Source organism: Molossus molossus, unplaced genomic scaffold (assembly GCF_014108415.1).
Source record: "Molossus molossus isolate mMolMol1 unplaced genomic scaffold, mMolMol1.p scaffold_m16_p_4, whole genome shotgun sequence".
NCBI lineage: Eukaryota > Metazoa > Chordata > Mammalia > Chiroptera > Molossidae > Molossus > Molossus molossus.
This window is the reverse complement of record NW_023425377.1, coordinates 74,266,352-74,278,301: the sequence shown is the minus strand read 5'-3', so window position 1 is coordinate 74,278,301 and position 11,950 is coordinate 74,266,352. Positions and strand designations below refer to the sequence as shown.

Genomic DNA, 11,950 nt, shown 5'->3' with positions numbered 1-11,950 from the left:
TAGGGGCGTGTACCACCAAAAAAAAAAAAAGACTCAGTCCTGAGGCCCTAATTCAAATCTGACTTTATTGGGACCTTTCGAGACTCTAGGGAAAATTAAAGACCGCTCTCTGGGAAAAACACGAGAACGTTTGGTTTATAATGGGATCTGGAATCCCATTTTTCAGTCAGGGGAGGGCGGGATATATTGCAGGGCTCCTGGCCCTCTAGGAGCCTCTGTCCCTCCGGGTGGGGCTGAGGAGGCGGGGCTTTGGGTTTCCTTATCTACAGAGCCAGCCTTGGCTTCCTGGCGCGGGGTCCCTTATTTCGGGCTCTTTGCCATGGGGTTTCTGTTCCCCCTTTCACTGCTGGTTTTGCTGGCGGCAGCCTACTCCGGAGGCGGGAGCGCGCGGAGGCGCTGGGCTGCGCGGGCGCAAAGCTCCGGAGGCAGCTCTCCCGCGCCCTCAGAGACCTCAGCGCCTTTCTGGGTGCGCATAAGCCCCAAGTTCGTGGCTGTGCCGCCGGGGCGTTCAGTGTGGCTCAACTGCAGCAGCAGCTGCCCCCTGTTGGAGGATTCCACCCTCCATACTGGGCTTCGGCGGGGTCAAATGCTCAGCGGACCTAGTTGGGTCTCCTTCCAGCTGCTGGATGTAAGGGCCTGGAGCTCCGATGTGCACTGCTTCATCACCTGCGCAGGAGTAACGCGGGAGGCCACCGCCAGGATCAACGCCTACAGTGAGGGACTTGGGTTTAGGCCTTACTGGGGAGAAGGGAGGGGGACAGAGATGGGGCCGTTGACAGTCGCGCTAGAGGGCGCCAGCGGACCTGCTCAGCGGCCCCCTCTTGCTTTAGAACCGCCGCACAGCGTGATCCTGGAGCCTCCGGTCTTAGAAGGCTGTGAATACACCCTGCGCTGCCACGTGACGCACGTGTTCCCCGTGGGCTTCCTGGTGATAACTCTGCGACGCGGCGGCCGGGTCATCTATTCCGAAAGCCTAGAGTACTTCACAGGCCTGGATCTGGCCAACGTGACGCTGACTTATGCATTACGAACTAGGCCCCACGACCTCTGGCAGCCAGTGACCTGCCACGCGCGCCTCAATCTCGATGGCCTGGTGGTCGGCAGCAGCTCAGCACCCATGACGCTGACATTCTTGGGTGAGGCATCCTTGCAATCCTGGGAATTTGAGGAGGGGTGGAGAAGGGTTATGACCCTAGGAGAGTGTGCTGGCCAAGCTTGAGCTCCACGTGGGTCATCACGCCTCCAAGTGCTCCATTCCTAATTCTCACTTTCTGCCCCCAGCTTGGAGCCCTATGTCCAAAGCCTTGGCTTCCACCTCCATCGCAGCCCTTGTGGGGATTCTTCTCGTCGTGGGGGCGGCCTATCTTCGAAAGTACCTACTGATGCAATCCCGGGCGTAGAGGGCCCATGCCCGCTGAGCCGGAGCAAAAAGGAATCTGTAACGATTTGGAGACCCCTGCCTATATCAATAAAGCCTTCCTCAGCCAGTCTGTCACTTGGCCTGAAGGTCCCCCATTAGTGCACTGCCTCTGAAAAGTGGTCTTTTTTTTTTTTTTTTTTTGCCTTGTCACAATCACTTTCTCCAAGATCCTTGTCTCCCTGAGGGTACCTGATGTTTCCTCACGTAGGTCCACTTCGGATCCCCAATCTCTGTTTCCAGCCGGTGTAGTAAACACCTCTCCTGTGGGCATTATCAGTGCGGTGCAGGTGGGCAAAGCCTAGGCGCTGGAGGGCCTTGGGCTGTGGGCGGGCGCCTTCACTGTCTGGCTTCTGCTGACTGGCTCCGCTGCTACCACGTGACAGCTCTGATTGGGTGTTGTGTTTCCTTTTCCTCCCCGCCCTTTTCACTTTTTTTGTTGTTAATCCTCACCCAAAGATATTTTTGCCATTGATTTTTAGAGAAGTGGGAGGGAGGGAAAGAGAGAGAGAGACCTCCACACATCGATTGGTTGCTTCCTGTATTAGTCCCCACCGGGGCCGAGATTGAACCTGCAACCCTTAGGTCTGCGGGCCGACGCTGAGGTCCCTTTTCACTTTTGATCCTTCACTTTCCCGTAGGACAAGAGTGGATCTAGAACTGATTCCCATAGTTCACTTGTTAGCGCTGAGGACTAGAGCACAAATAGGCAGGGTCACATGGACATATTGATGAACGTGGATACGCAGAAAAGGTCCCCATGTGTTGATTGCGCGGAAGGAGCAATCAGATGGCCCACGTGGCTAGTACAGACGCGTTCCGGCGCGGTCCTGATAGTCTCAGGGCCTGGTGGGCACATGGGGGCCCAGATGCGGGGTCAAAAGTGTCACAGTTGGTCTCTTGCTCTCCCGTGGACACAATCGGAGTCCGCACTGGATACCTGGCAGAGCCCGTGCAGTCCAGGGCCCTGGCCGCCGCGCAGAGAGTTCAAAGGTGCTCTTCCGCAGCTCGTGCTCGCACACGCCGAGTAGACGTGCCCGCTGCACGCTGGGTAAATACAGACCCGGAGCAGAGCCGACCCTAATTTAGACGCCTGTGAACACTGCGCGCAGGAACACGTGTTCCTGACTCCCTGACACTTTAGTCTCCGCCCCCTCTGTCGCGTGCGGGGGCGGAGCCAGAGAGGGATTAGGAGCGTGGCTGTAATCATCAGCTCCCCCTGGTCAAAAGGGGAAGGATCGAGGAAGAAAGCATTCTATACCCGCCTCTAGAACCGTGCCTACCCTATCCTTCGCTTTCCAAATCTCCCCAAGCCCATAAATCAATTCCGGCTGCAAGGGGCCTGAATTGGTGGGAAGGGCAAAATATGAGGGTGGAGCTCGGAGTCCACATCATTTTCAAAGCATCTAAGCTAGGGATGGAGTGGGGGTTTGAGACCGGCAACCCAACATTACCCCACCCCCGACCTCCGCGTCGCCGCGGGGGATGACGCGAGAGCTCGAGGCCGCCCCCAGAAGGCTCCGGGCGACGGGGCCGGCTTCCACGTAGACCCCCGGGGGTCGCTAGCTCCTGCCAGCACACCTTCACCGAGGCAGGGAGCCTGGCGCACGCACGCCCTCCCGCCTCACCGTCGCCTCTGCCGCCTCCCCCTCCTTGGAAACCAAGTTACCAACGTTAAACCAATCCCAGAGCGCAACTCTGCCTCCTCCACATCCCACCCGCCGCGTTGCGCCGTCCTCGAGCTCAGCTCAGCGCTCGCGTTCCCCTCTCTTCCTGTACTTTCCCGGCGGCGGCGATGCCAGGGCCCTCACCAGGGCTGCGCCGGGCGCTGCGCGGCCTCTGGGCTGCCCTGGGCCTGGGGCTTGTCGGCCTCTCAGGTAAGAGCCCGTTCCAGCTCCGGGAGCACAGGGCGGGGGCGGAGTTCCTGGACCTGAGCAGTGGCGACGTGCCCCTCCCGGCTCCGCCCTCGCCTCGCTCCCACGCGTCTGTCCCCACCTTCAGCCGTGGGCTTTCTTCTCTTTATCTCTTCCTCCGACATACACTGGAGACCCAGCTTCCCGACTCCTCGCTCGCCCAGATCTCTTCCATACTGTATCCCTTTGAGATCCTGGGTTCTCTTCCGCACCCAACCTTGCGCCTCGGAGACCCCATGTCGCCATTGTCCCCTCCTGGGGTACCGCCTCACGTTCTGCTATGCACCATGGTTCACCGATTGACATCTTACTCACTTGCGGCCCACGAAGACCCGATCTCTCCAACTGCCGTGACTCAGAGGCGCTGTTCCCTCCCCACCCGAGGCCTGGCAACCGAGTTCCTCGATGTTTCCGCGGTTCCTTCCTTGAGCCTAGCCCCACGTCCTCTTTTAGTGTTCTTCACCTTGGTTTAGAGTCCTCCCTTATCCTTGATTCAGCCTCATCTCTCCTTTGTTTCAACCTTAGTCTCCCCTCTCTAGGTGTTCGTTCCCCTTCCCTCACCTGGGGTCCTCTCCTCCCAGCGTCGCTGTGTGTGTGTGTGTGTGTGTGTGTGTGTGTGTGTGTGTGTGTGTGTGTCGAAGACCCCATCTTTCCTCTCACCTTCCCCCATCCCCTGTGATTTTCCTCCACCCCATTGGCACCTTGGAGACCAGGGCTCTCCGCTGCCATGTCCCAGAGGCACCCTAGAGGTTTGTACCCTGGGTGCACACCTCCAAACCTGAGGCCTGAGCAGGATGCGGGACTCCTGAGTTGTTTCCTGATTCCCCTCTACTCCTTCCCGGGGAATCCCTGACTCAGCCTAGGGGCGCTAAGATGTCAAGAAGGTGGCTCCCCAGGCTGAGCCCGCATTTCTCCGGGCAGCGGTAGCGCAGGAGCCTTTCTGGGCAGACCTGCAGCCCCGCGTGGCGCTCGTGGAGCGCGGGGGATCGCTGTGGCTGAATTGCAGCACCAACTGCCCACGGCCGGAGCGCGGTGGCCTGGAGACCTCGCTACGCCGGAATGGGACCCAGAGAGGTTTGCGCTGGCTCGCGCGGCAGCTGGTGGACATCCGCGAGCCGGAGACCCAGCCCGTCTGCTTCTTCCGCTGCGCGCGGCGCACACTGCAGGCGCGTGGGCTCATTCGTACTTTTCGTGAGTTCTCAGCAGCCAGGCTCTTACTCCACTACTTTCCCTCCCTTCCCGGCCCCGCCCGCTGGGGCATGAGGTCCTCCCCTTCAGGCCCTATCCTCTGGATCCCCAAACCCTCCCTCTTGGCCCCTGGGTATCACTATACATACAGCTGAGCCCCGGAGATTCCAAGAACCTTGGTGCCTCCCTTGCAGAGCGTCCTGATCGTATAGAGCTGATGCCTCTGCCTGCCTGGCAGCCTGTGGGCGAGAACTTCACCCTGAGCTGTAGGGTCCCTGGCGCTGGGCCTCGTGGGAGCCTCACAATGACCTTGCTGCGGGGCACCCAGGAGCTGATCCGCCGCAGTTTCTCCGGGGAGTCACCCCGAGCTCGGGGCGCGGTGCTAACCGCCACAGTACTGGCGCGGAGGGAGGACCATGGGGCCAGTTTCTCGTGCCGCGCGGAGCTGGACCTGCGTCCTCATGGCCTGGGGTTATTTGAAAACAGCTCGGCCCCCAGAATACTCCGAACCTTCGGTGAGTGGGTGTGGGAAAGGGAAGGGTACACTGAGGGGTCGGCCCAGTGCTTAAGAAGTTTGGAGGTAGAGAAATCTGAATTCTAATCCTCACGCCAGGACCCACCAGCTGAAAGTTATTTTACTCTCTGTGTCTCAAGGATAGCAGGATAAGATAGTGCTTGTAAAGCGCTTAGTACATACATATTCAATGTTCACTACTTAAATTCAATCTCTCTTCTTTAACTCTAAGCACTGTCTCCGGAACCCCCGCGCCTCGCTGCCCCCCGGCTCTTGGAAGTGGGCTCGGAAAGACCTGTGAGCTGCTTCCTGGATGGGCTGTTTCCAGTCTCGGAAGCCCGGGTCTACCTGGCGCTGGGGGACCAGAGGCTGAGTCCTGATATCACCCTCGAGGGGGACGCGCTCAGAGCCACTGCCACAGCCACAGCTAGCGCAGAGCAGGAGGGCGCCACGCAGCTGGTCTGCAACATGACCCTGGGGGGCGAGAGCCGAGAGACCTGGGAGAACGTGACTGTCTACAGTAAGGGGGAGTGAAGCCGGACTTTCACGGCTTAGGGGTGCAGCCAGAGGAACGCGAAGGCGGAACAAAGAGTGGGTGGGCCGAGAGTCCCAAAGGGGCGGGGCATATGGAGGGCAAACGGAATAGCGAGAGAGGCGAAGTCTGAGCCGCCAGATGGGGATATGGCTTGACCACCTCAAAGAGGTGGGATGAGAAGGGGCGAAGCCTGAGTAGCTAGAGAGGCGGGGCACCGTATCAGAGTTCCGGCGGATAAGGGGTGTGGTCAGTCGACTCTGGGCAAATGCTTCGCCCCTAGGCTTCCCGGCTCCCTTCCTGACCCTGAGCGAGCCCAGCGTTCCCGAGGGGAAGACGGTGACCGTAACCTGCGCTGCTGGGGCCCGAGCTCTGGTCACTCTAGACGGAATTCCAGCCGTGGCCCCGGGGCAGCCCGCCCAGTTCCAGCTAAATGCCACCGTGAACGACGACAGACGCGGCTTCTTCTGCGGCGCCACCCTCGAGGTGGACGGGGAGATCCTGAGCAAGAACGAGAGCACCGAACTGCGAGTACTATGTGAGTTGAGCTCTCGCCTCCCTCCTCGTGATCTCCAAGGACCTGCCCAGTCCCTAGCCGTGTCTTGGAAGTGGAACCTTTCTCACGGTCCACGTGTAGCCTTCTCTATCCCACATCCCTGCCCGCAGACGCTCCCCGGCTGGACGATTCAGACTGTCCCAGGAGCTGGACGTGGCCGGAGGGCCCAGAGCAGACACTGCGTTGCGAAGCCCATGGAAATCCAGCGCCCTCTGTGCACTGCGCCCGGCCTGACGGCGGAGCCGTGCTGGCGTTGGGCCTGCTGGGTCCCATAACTCGCGCACTCGCCGGCACTTACCGCTGTATTGCGGCCAATGCCCAGGGCGAGGCGGTTAAGGACGTTACACTGACAGTGGAGTGTGAGTTGGTGTACGCAGGGTGCATCCCTGGTTCTTAAAGTCTAGAGGTGGCCAGCTTACAGGGAAAAGTAGGAGCAAAGTCTGAGGGATGCCTTTGAGTAGGATTTTGGGAAAGGGGATAGGCTGGTGTTTGGGATTAGGGGAAGACCTTGGATGGAAAAGGGTTTTGTGTCCACAGGGGTGTGAGGGCGTGGCATTAGGGCGGAGTCGCGGAAAGGTAAAGATGGAAAGGTGTGTGCTCCAAGCCACCTAATAATTTTTAGGCCAAAGACTGGAGAAGGGTCCTGTGGGCATTTTGCAGGAATCAGAAAAAGGTGCCCCTTGCATGAAACTCCTAAACAGTGCATGGCTTGACTGCTGTGAAACCCCTTTGGTTCATCGTGCCTGTGCAGAGCATAACCTGCCCAACCCTACCTGGTCTCCTTGGAACAGGAAAGAGGGTCTAGGGACATTAGGACCATCCCCAAACCTAACAACACTCCCCCATCTAGATGCACCAGCGCTGGACAGTGTGGGCTGCCCAGAACGTATTACATGGCTGGAAGGAACAGAGGCCTCACTGAGTTGTGTGGCACATGGGGTGCCGCCACCCAACGTGAGCTGTGTGCGCTCTGGGGAGGCCGAGGTCATCGAGGGCCTGCTACATGTGGCTCGGGAGCATGCAGGCACCTACCGCTGTGAAGCCACCAATGCTCGAGGCTCTGCAGCCAAAAATGTGGCCATCACGGTGGAATGTGAGTGGGGCCAGCAAGGGGTAAATTACGGTATGTTTGAGTAACTCTGGTCTGATTTTTAGTCCTTGCCTGATCCTCTGATCCCCAGATGGCCCCAGTTTTGAGGAGCTGAGCTGCCCCAGCAATTGGACATGGGTGGAAGGATCTGGACAGCTGTTTTCTTGTGAGGTTGATGGGAAGCCACAGCCAAGAGTGGAGTGCGTTGGCTCCAGGGGCACAAGTGACAGAGTGCTGCTGCCACTGGCTCCCTCAGACCCTAGTCCCAGAGCCCCCAGCATCCCTAGTGAACTTGCCTCTGGTATCTACACCTGCAATGCCACCAACCGGCATGGCTCCATGGTCAAGATGGTTGCCGTGAGCGTGGAGTGTGAGCAGGGCCCAGGGAAGGTGGGAGTGGAGGGTGCCCCAGTCTGGCCCCTCCCTGACACCCCCCCATGGCTGCTTTGCAGCGCCTCCAAAAATGGATGAGTCCACCTGTCCAAGTAACCAAACATGGCTGGAAGGGGCTGAGGCTGCAGAGCTGGCCTGCGCTGCCCTGGGTCGCCCCTCCCCACAAGTGAGCTGCTCCCGGGAGGGTGGCTCCTGGCCTCAGCGGCTGCACGTATCCCGACAGGATGCTGGCACCTACCTCTGCTTAGCCACCAACACACATGGCACTGATGCCCGGACCATCACCGTGGGCGTGGAATGTAAGTGGGGGCAGCACCAGATAGAGAGCCCTCAGTCCCAAACAGGGACTTGGCAGCAGTTGCACGCACTGTGCAGAGGAGTTCAAGGGTACCTCCCCCAATCCCATTCTCAGGGGCAAGGGATTGGACCCAAACCTGAGGGCAAAGAAAACTCTAGGGAACAGGAGCTCTGTCCCCCTGGAGTCCTGGGTCAGAAGGGCCCCGAATGCAGGTCCCCATTTCCTCCCATTCAGTGAAGCTGGGAGCAGAATTTTAGTACTTAATTTTTCCCCTTTATTAATTTTATTATTATTTTATCCTCACCCGAGGACACTTTTCCATATTTTGTTCAGATTGGGAGGGGGAGAGAGAGAGAGAAGGAGAAACATCGACATGAAAGGGACACATCGAGTGGTTGCCACCTGCACAACCCAACCAGGGTCGAGGACAAACTGCAACCGAGGTACGCGCCCTTAGTGGGAACCGAACCTGGGTCTCTCTGGGCCGCAGGCCTACACTCTAACCGCTGAGCCAAACCGGCCAGGGCCCCCTTTATTAATTTTAGAGAGAGAGGACAGGAGAGGGAGTGAGAGATAGAAACATTGGTGAGAGAGAACATCAATCAGTCGCCTTCTGTATGCCCCCCACTGGGGATTTGGCCCACAAACTGGGCATGTGCCCTGACCAGGAATCAAACCGGTGACCTCTTGGTGCATGGGTCGATGCACAACCACTGAGCCACACTGGCTGGGCAAGATTTTAGTACTTAATACAGTCCGATTGTAGGGGAAGTAGGCTCTGATAGGAGGCAGGATCTTGGCCTGCACATCCTAGCAGGGGTGGTCTCAGATTGTGGTGGGCTGAAGCGGGGCTGGCGCTGAGCCCCTGTCCAACCTCCTGTCCTCTGCAGACCGGCCGGTGGTAGCCGAGCTGGCTGCCTCGCCGCCAGGAGGTGTGCGGCCAGGTGGAAACTTCACGTTGACCTGCCGCGCTGAGGCCTGGCCCCCAGCCCAAATCAGCTGGCGCGCGCCCCCTGGGGCGCTCAACATCGGCCTGTCCAGCAACAACAGCACCCTGAGCGTGGCAGGTGCCCTGGGTAGCCACGGAGGAGAGTATGAGTGCGCAGCCACCAACGCGCATGGGCGCCACTCAAGGCGCATCACCGTCCGTGTGGCTGGTAAGTGATACCTGGGGTGTGGCCTGCACCTTGGGTCATCTGACCGCAGTTCTGCTTCCCTCTCAGCCCCACAGATGAGACTAAAGGAGGCCAGGGTAGAAGTCAGGGACATCCAGACGGGTGGGGTTTTGATGGCTGGCTTGGGGTGAGGGAGAGGGAGAGGGAGCTGAATGAACTTTAAGGGGAGGAACTCTCCAAGGCTGTGACTGCTGTGGGGATGGACTTAGTAACTTGGGAAGAAGGTTTATGCCTGGTGGAGACTTGGTCCAATTCACCCTCCACTTGGTCACTGTGCAGAAGGGGACTTGGAGAGGGACCAAGGACAGAGGATGGGAGTGGGGAGTAGGGGGCTAACCAGATCCCTTCTCCCAGTTTGTGTCACTCTGAAACTTGGTTCTTTCTGAGGCTGAGGAATGACACATTCCCCACCCTCATTGTTTTGGGGGTGAGGAGAGTTGACTTGTGGGTATCTCTGGTCAGCCAGGGGCTTTTATCCCCATGTGCTGGGTGGCATGTAAAATGGATCATTTGTCACACCAGCACTGGGGATGGATTGGGCTCAGCATCTTGTCAGGGTGGGGGTGACCCCAAGCCCGTCCACCTTCTTTGAGGGGCTCCACCCCGCAGGTCCGTGGCTGTGGGTCGCTGTGGGTAGTGCGGTGGGGGGCGCAGTGCTGCTGGCTGCAGGGGCTGGTCTGGCCTTCTACGTGCAGTCCACCGCCTGCAAGAAGGGCGAGTATAACGTGCAGGAGGCCGAGAGCTCAGGTGAGGCTGTCTGTCTCAATGGCGCGGGCAGTGGTGCAGGCGGAAACGCCAGTGCCCAAGGTGGAACAGAACCTGATGGTACTGCAGAGACGCCCGCGGGGGGCGAGGTCTTCTCCATCCAACTGACATCAGCGTGAGCCACCTACCCTCTCCCCGCAGGCCGGGGGATGCCCCCCAGACACATACCGGGGCTTATTTATTGTTCTATTTATTCATTCATTTATTTATGTATTCAACTCCAGGGTGTCACCCCCATTTTCTAACCCCCCCCAATAAAATTTTTATAAAGGACTCTAGATCTGTGTCAGTCTCTGCCATATGGAACAGCCCCTGGGTTATTCATTCAAAAAACTGTTTTTGGCCCTGGTCAGTTTTGCTCAGCGGTTAGAGCATTGGCCCTTGGACCAAAGAGTCTCAGGGATTTGATTCCCAGTCAAGGACACTGACCTCAGTTTCAGATTTAATCCCCAGGCCAGTCAGAGTTGTGCAGGAGGCAACCACTCTATGTGTGTCTCTCACGTTGATGTTTGTTTCTCTCTCTCTCTCTCCTTCTTTCCCACTCTATCTAAAAAAATCAATGGGAAGGTATCCTTGGGTGAGGACTAAAAAAACAAAAATGTTTGCAGGCCTACTGTATGCTGGGCACAATTCAAGATGCTTTTGCACAGTGTGACCTGGAACTTCTCTCCATTCCCCATTTCCTGTTCTCACTGGACCTTTGGGCCAGAGTGGGGACTACACTCCTTCCTCCCTCTCCCTGCTGCTTATTTAATCCAGCTAACTCTTGGAGGTGGGTGCTAGGTGCTTCCCCAGGCCTAGTTCCTGGCAGAGCTGAGGCTGCCTTCCCAGGGTGGATGGAGCTTCCCGCTCAGGGGTTTGGGTGTACGGACCCTGCTCTGAGGCCTGGACTGGATGGTAAAGGAAGGCAGTGGCAGCAGCTATGGGTATCAGTCCCCAGGGTGTCCCTATCCAACTCTCAATGCTTCCTTCATTCAGTGCCTCAGTTTACCCCCAACCTGCCTTTGGATTTGGCCCATCATGATTCAGGATAGAAACACAGGGTATCAGCCGCAACCGCCACTGCACATCACTATCCCCCTCACTCCCTACAGCATAAGGAGAGAACAGCTGGGTTCCTATCCTCTCCATCCCCAGTCTTCTTCTGCCTCAAAAGCAGGAACAGAGCTGCAGAGAAGGAATCAGATCTGGACAGCTCCAGCTCTATCAGCTGCCCATGCAAACATTGCATGAACAAAGGTGAGAGCAGGAAATGGGGGCGCTAGAGGCCAAGACAGTGCTGGGTGCCAAGTACAGAGGGCAACAAGGCACAAGGGTGGTGCAGCTCCTGTAGTCTGACCGCCCCCCTCAGTCACCTTTCTCCACTCCCAGCCCCCTATTCCAGGTTCCTTGAACCTCACAAAGTCCTGCCCACCACAGGCCTTTGCTGTTGCCATTCTGTCTGCCTAGAGTGTCCTCCCTGAACAGTCCCATAGCTAGTTCCTTATCCTAAGGTCTCTATGCAAATGTCACCTTCTAAGAGAGGCCTTCCTGAGAACTGGGGCTAAGGTAGCCCCACAACTCCTTATCATCTTCTATACTTTTTTTTTCTGTGTAGCACTGCTCACTACTTGACATTCTATTAGACATATAATTGAATATTTCTTTATTGACACTCTAGAATATTGACTGCACTAGAGCAGGGATCTTTGTTCTATTCACCATGCAGTGTCTCCACTGGGACCTGACACACAGTAGTTGTTCAGACAATGTTGAATGGCTAAAAGCAGCCAGGAGTCTGCTGACACACAGTCTGAGACCTTTGTGTATTTAGTGTGTGCTCCTGAAGAGGTTCTCTATGCTGGACTGGGGTGGCCTGTCATGGTCAGGAACACAGATGTGACGGTAACCTTGGACCTTCAAAGTCATGGTCCAGTTGGGGAGAGGAATGTGAAAGAAATTACCCTGGAGAAGTAGAGAACTGAAAATTCTGGAAAATTCTAAGCAGACCAGCAAGGAGCTGAACTTGAGCCTGCCACGGGTGGGGGTGGGGTGTCTGTTTTAGACAGGGTTGTGAAGGGGGGCTTCTTTGAATGCTGAGCCTCCCCTCCCCGAGTGGTGAGAAGACAG

The 11,950-nt window shown here is 57.5% G+C and overlaps 2 protein-coding genes across 2 annotated transcripts; both read left to right on the top strand.

The window, feature by feature from the left end:
- Positions 1 to 305: 305 nt before the first annotated feature.
- ICAM4 (intercellular adhesion molecule 4 (Landsteiner-Wiener blood group)) lies at positions 306 to 1,531 on the top strand. Its single transcript, XM_036241027.1, has 3 exons — positions 306 to 713; positions 831 to 1,136; positions 1,282 to 1,531. Exons 1-3 carry the CDS (start codon positions 320 to 322, stop codon positions 1,398 to 1,400), a joined length of 819 nt encoding a protein of 272 aa, XP_036096920.1. The 5' UTR covers positions 306 to 319; the 3' UTR covers positions 1,401 to 1,531.
- Positions 1,532 to 3,132: 1,601 nt separating this feature from the next.
- Positions 3,133 to 10,114, top strand: ICAM5 (intercellular adhesion molecule 5). The gene is made up of 11 exons (XM_036240779.1): positions 3,133 to 3,294; positions 4,252 to 4,521; positions 4,713 to 5,033; positions 5,265 to 5,552; positions 5,848 to 6,102; positions 6,231 to 6,479; positions 6,971 to 7,213; positions 7,302 to 7,580; positions 7,663 to 7,902; positions 8,792 to 9,058; positions 9,686 to 10,114. Exons 1-11 carry the CDS (start codon positions 3,213 to 3,215, stop codon positions 9,958 to 9,960), a joined length of 2,769 nt encoding a protein of 922 aa, XP_036096672.1. The 5' UTR covers positions 3,133 to 3,212; the 3' UTR covers positions 9,961 to 10,114.
- The last annotated feature ends 1,836 nt before the right edge of the window (positions 10,115 to 11,950 follow it).

What these genes read in the sequence shown, in the direction of transcription:
- ICAM4 (XM_036241027.1), top strand. Translation starts at nt 320, where the DNA reads ATGGGGTTTCTGTTCCCCCTTTCACTGCTGGTTTTGCTGGCGGCAGCC. An exon ending in CGCCAGGATCAACGCCTACA is followed by an intron (nt 714 to 830) that starts GTGAGGGACTTG and finishes CTCTTGCTTTAG; the next exon opens with AACCGCCGCACAGCGTGATC. An exon ending in CATGACGCTGACATTCTTGG is followed by an intron (nt 1,137 to 1,281) that starts GTGAGGCATCCT and finishes TTCTGCCCCCAG; the next exon opens with CTTGGAGCCCTATGTCCAAA.
- ICAM5 (XM_036240779.1), top strand. Translation starts at nt 3,213, where the DNA reads ATGCCAGGGCCCTCACCAGGGCTGCGCCGGGCGCTGCGCGGCCTCTGG. An exon ending in CGTTACACTGACAGTGGAGT is followed by an intron (nt 6,480 to 6,970) that starts GTGAGTTGGTGT and finishes TCCCCCATCTAG; the next exon opens with ATGCACCAGCGCTGGACAGT. An exon ending in CATCACCGTCCGTGTGGCTG is followed by an intron (nt 9,059 to 9,685) that starts GTAAGTGATACC and finishes TCCACCCCGCAG; the next exon opens with GTCCGTGGCTGTGGGTCGCT.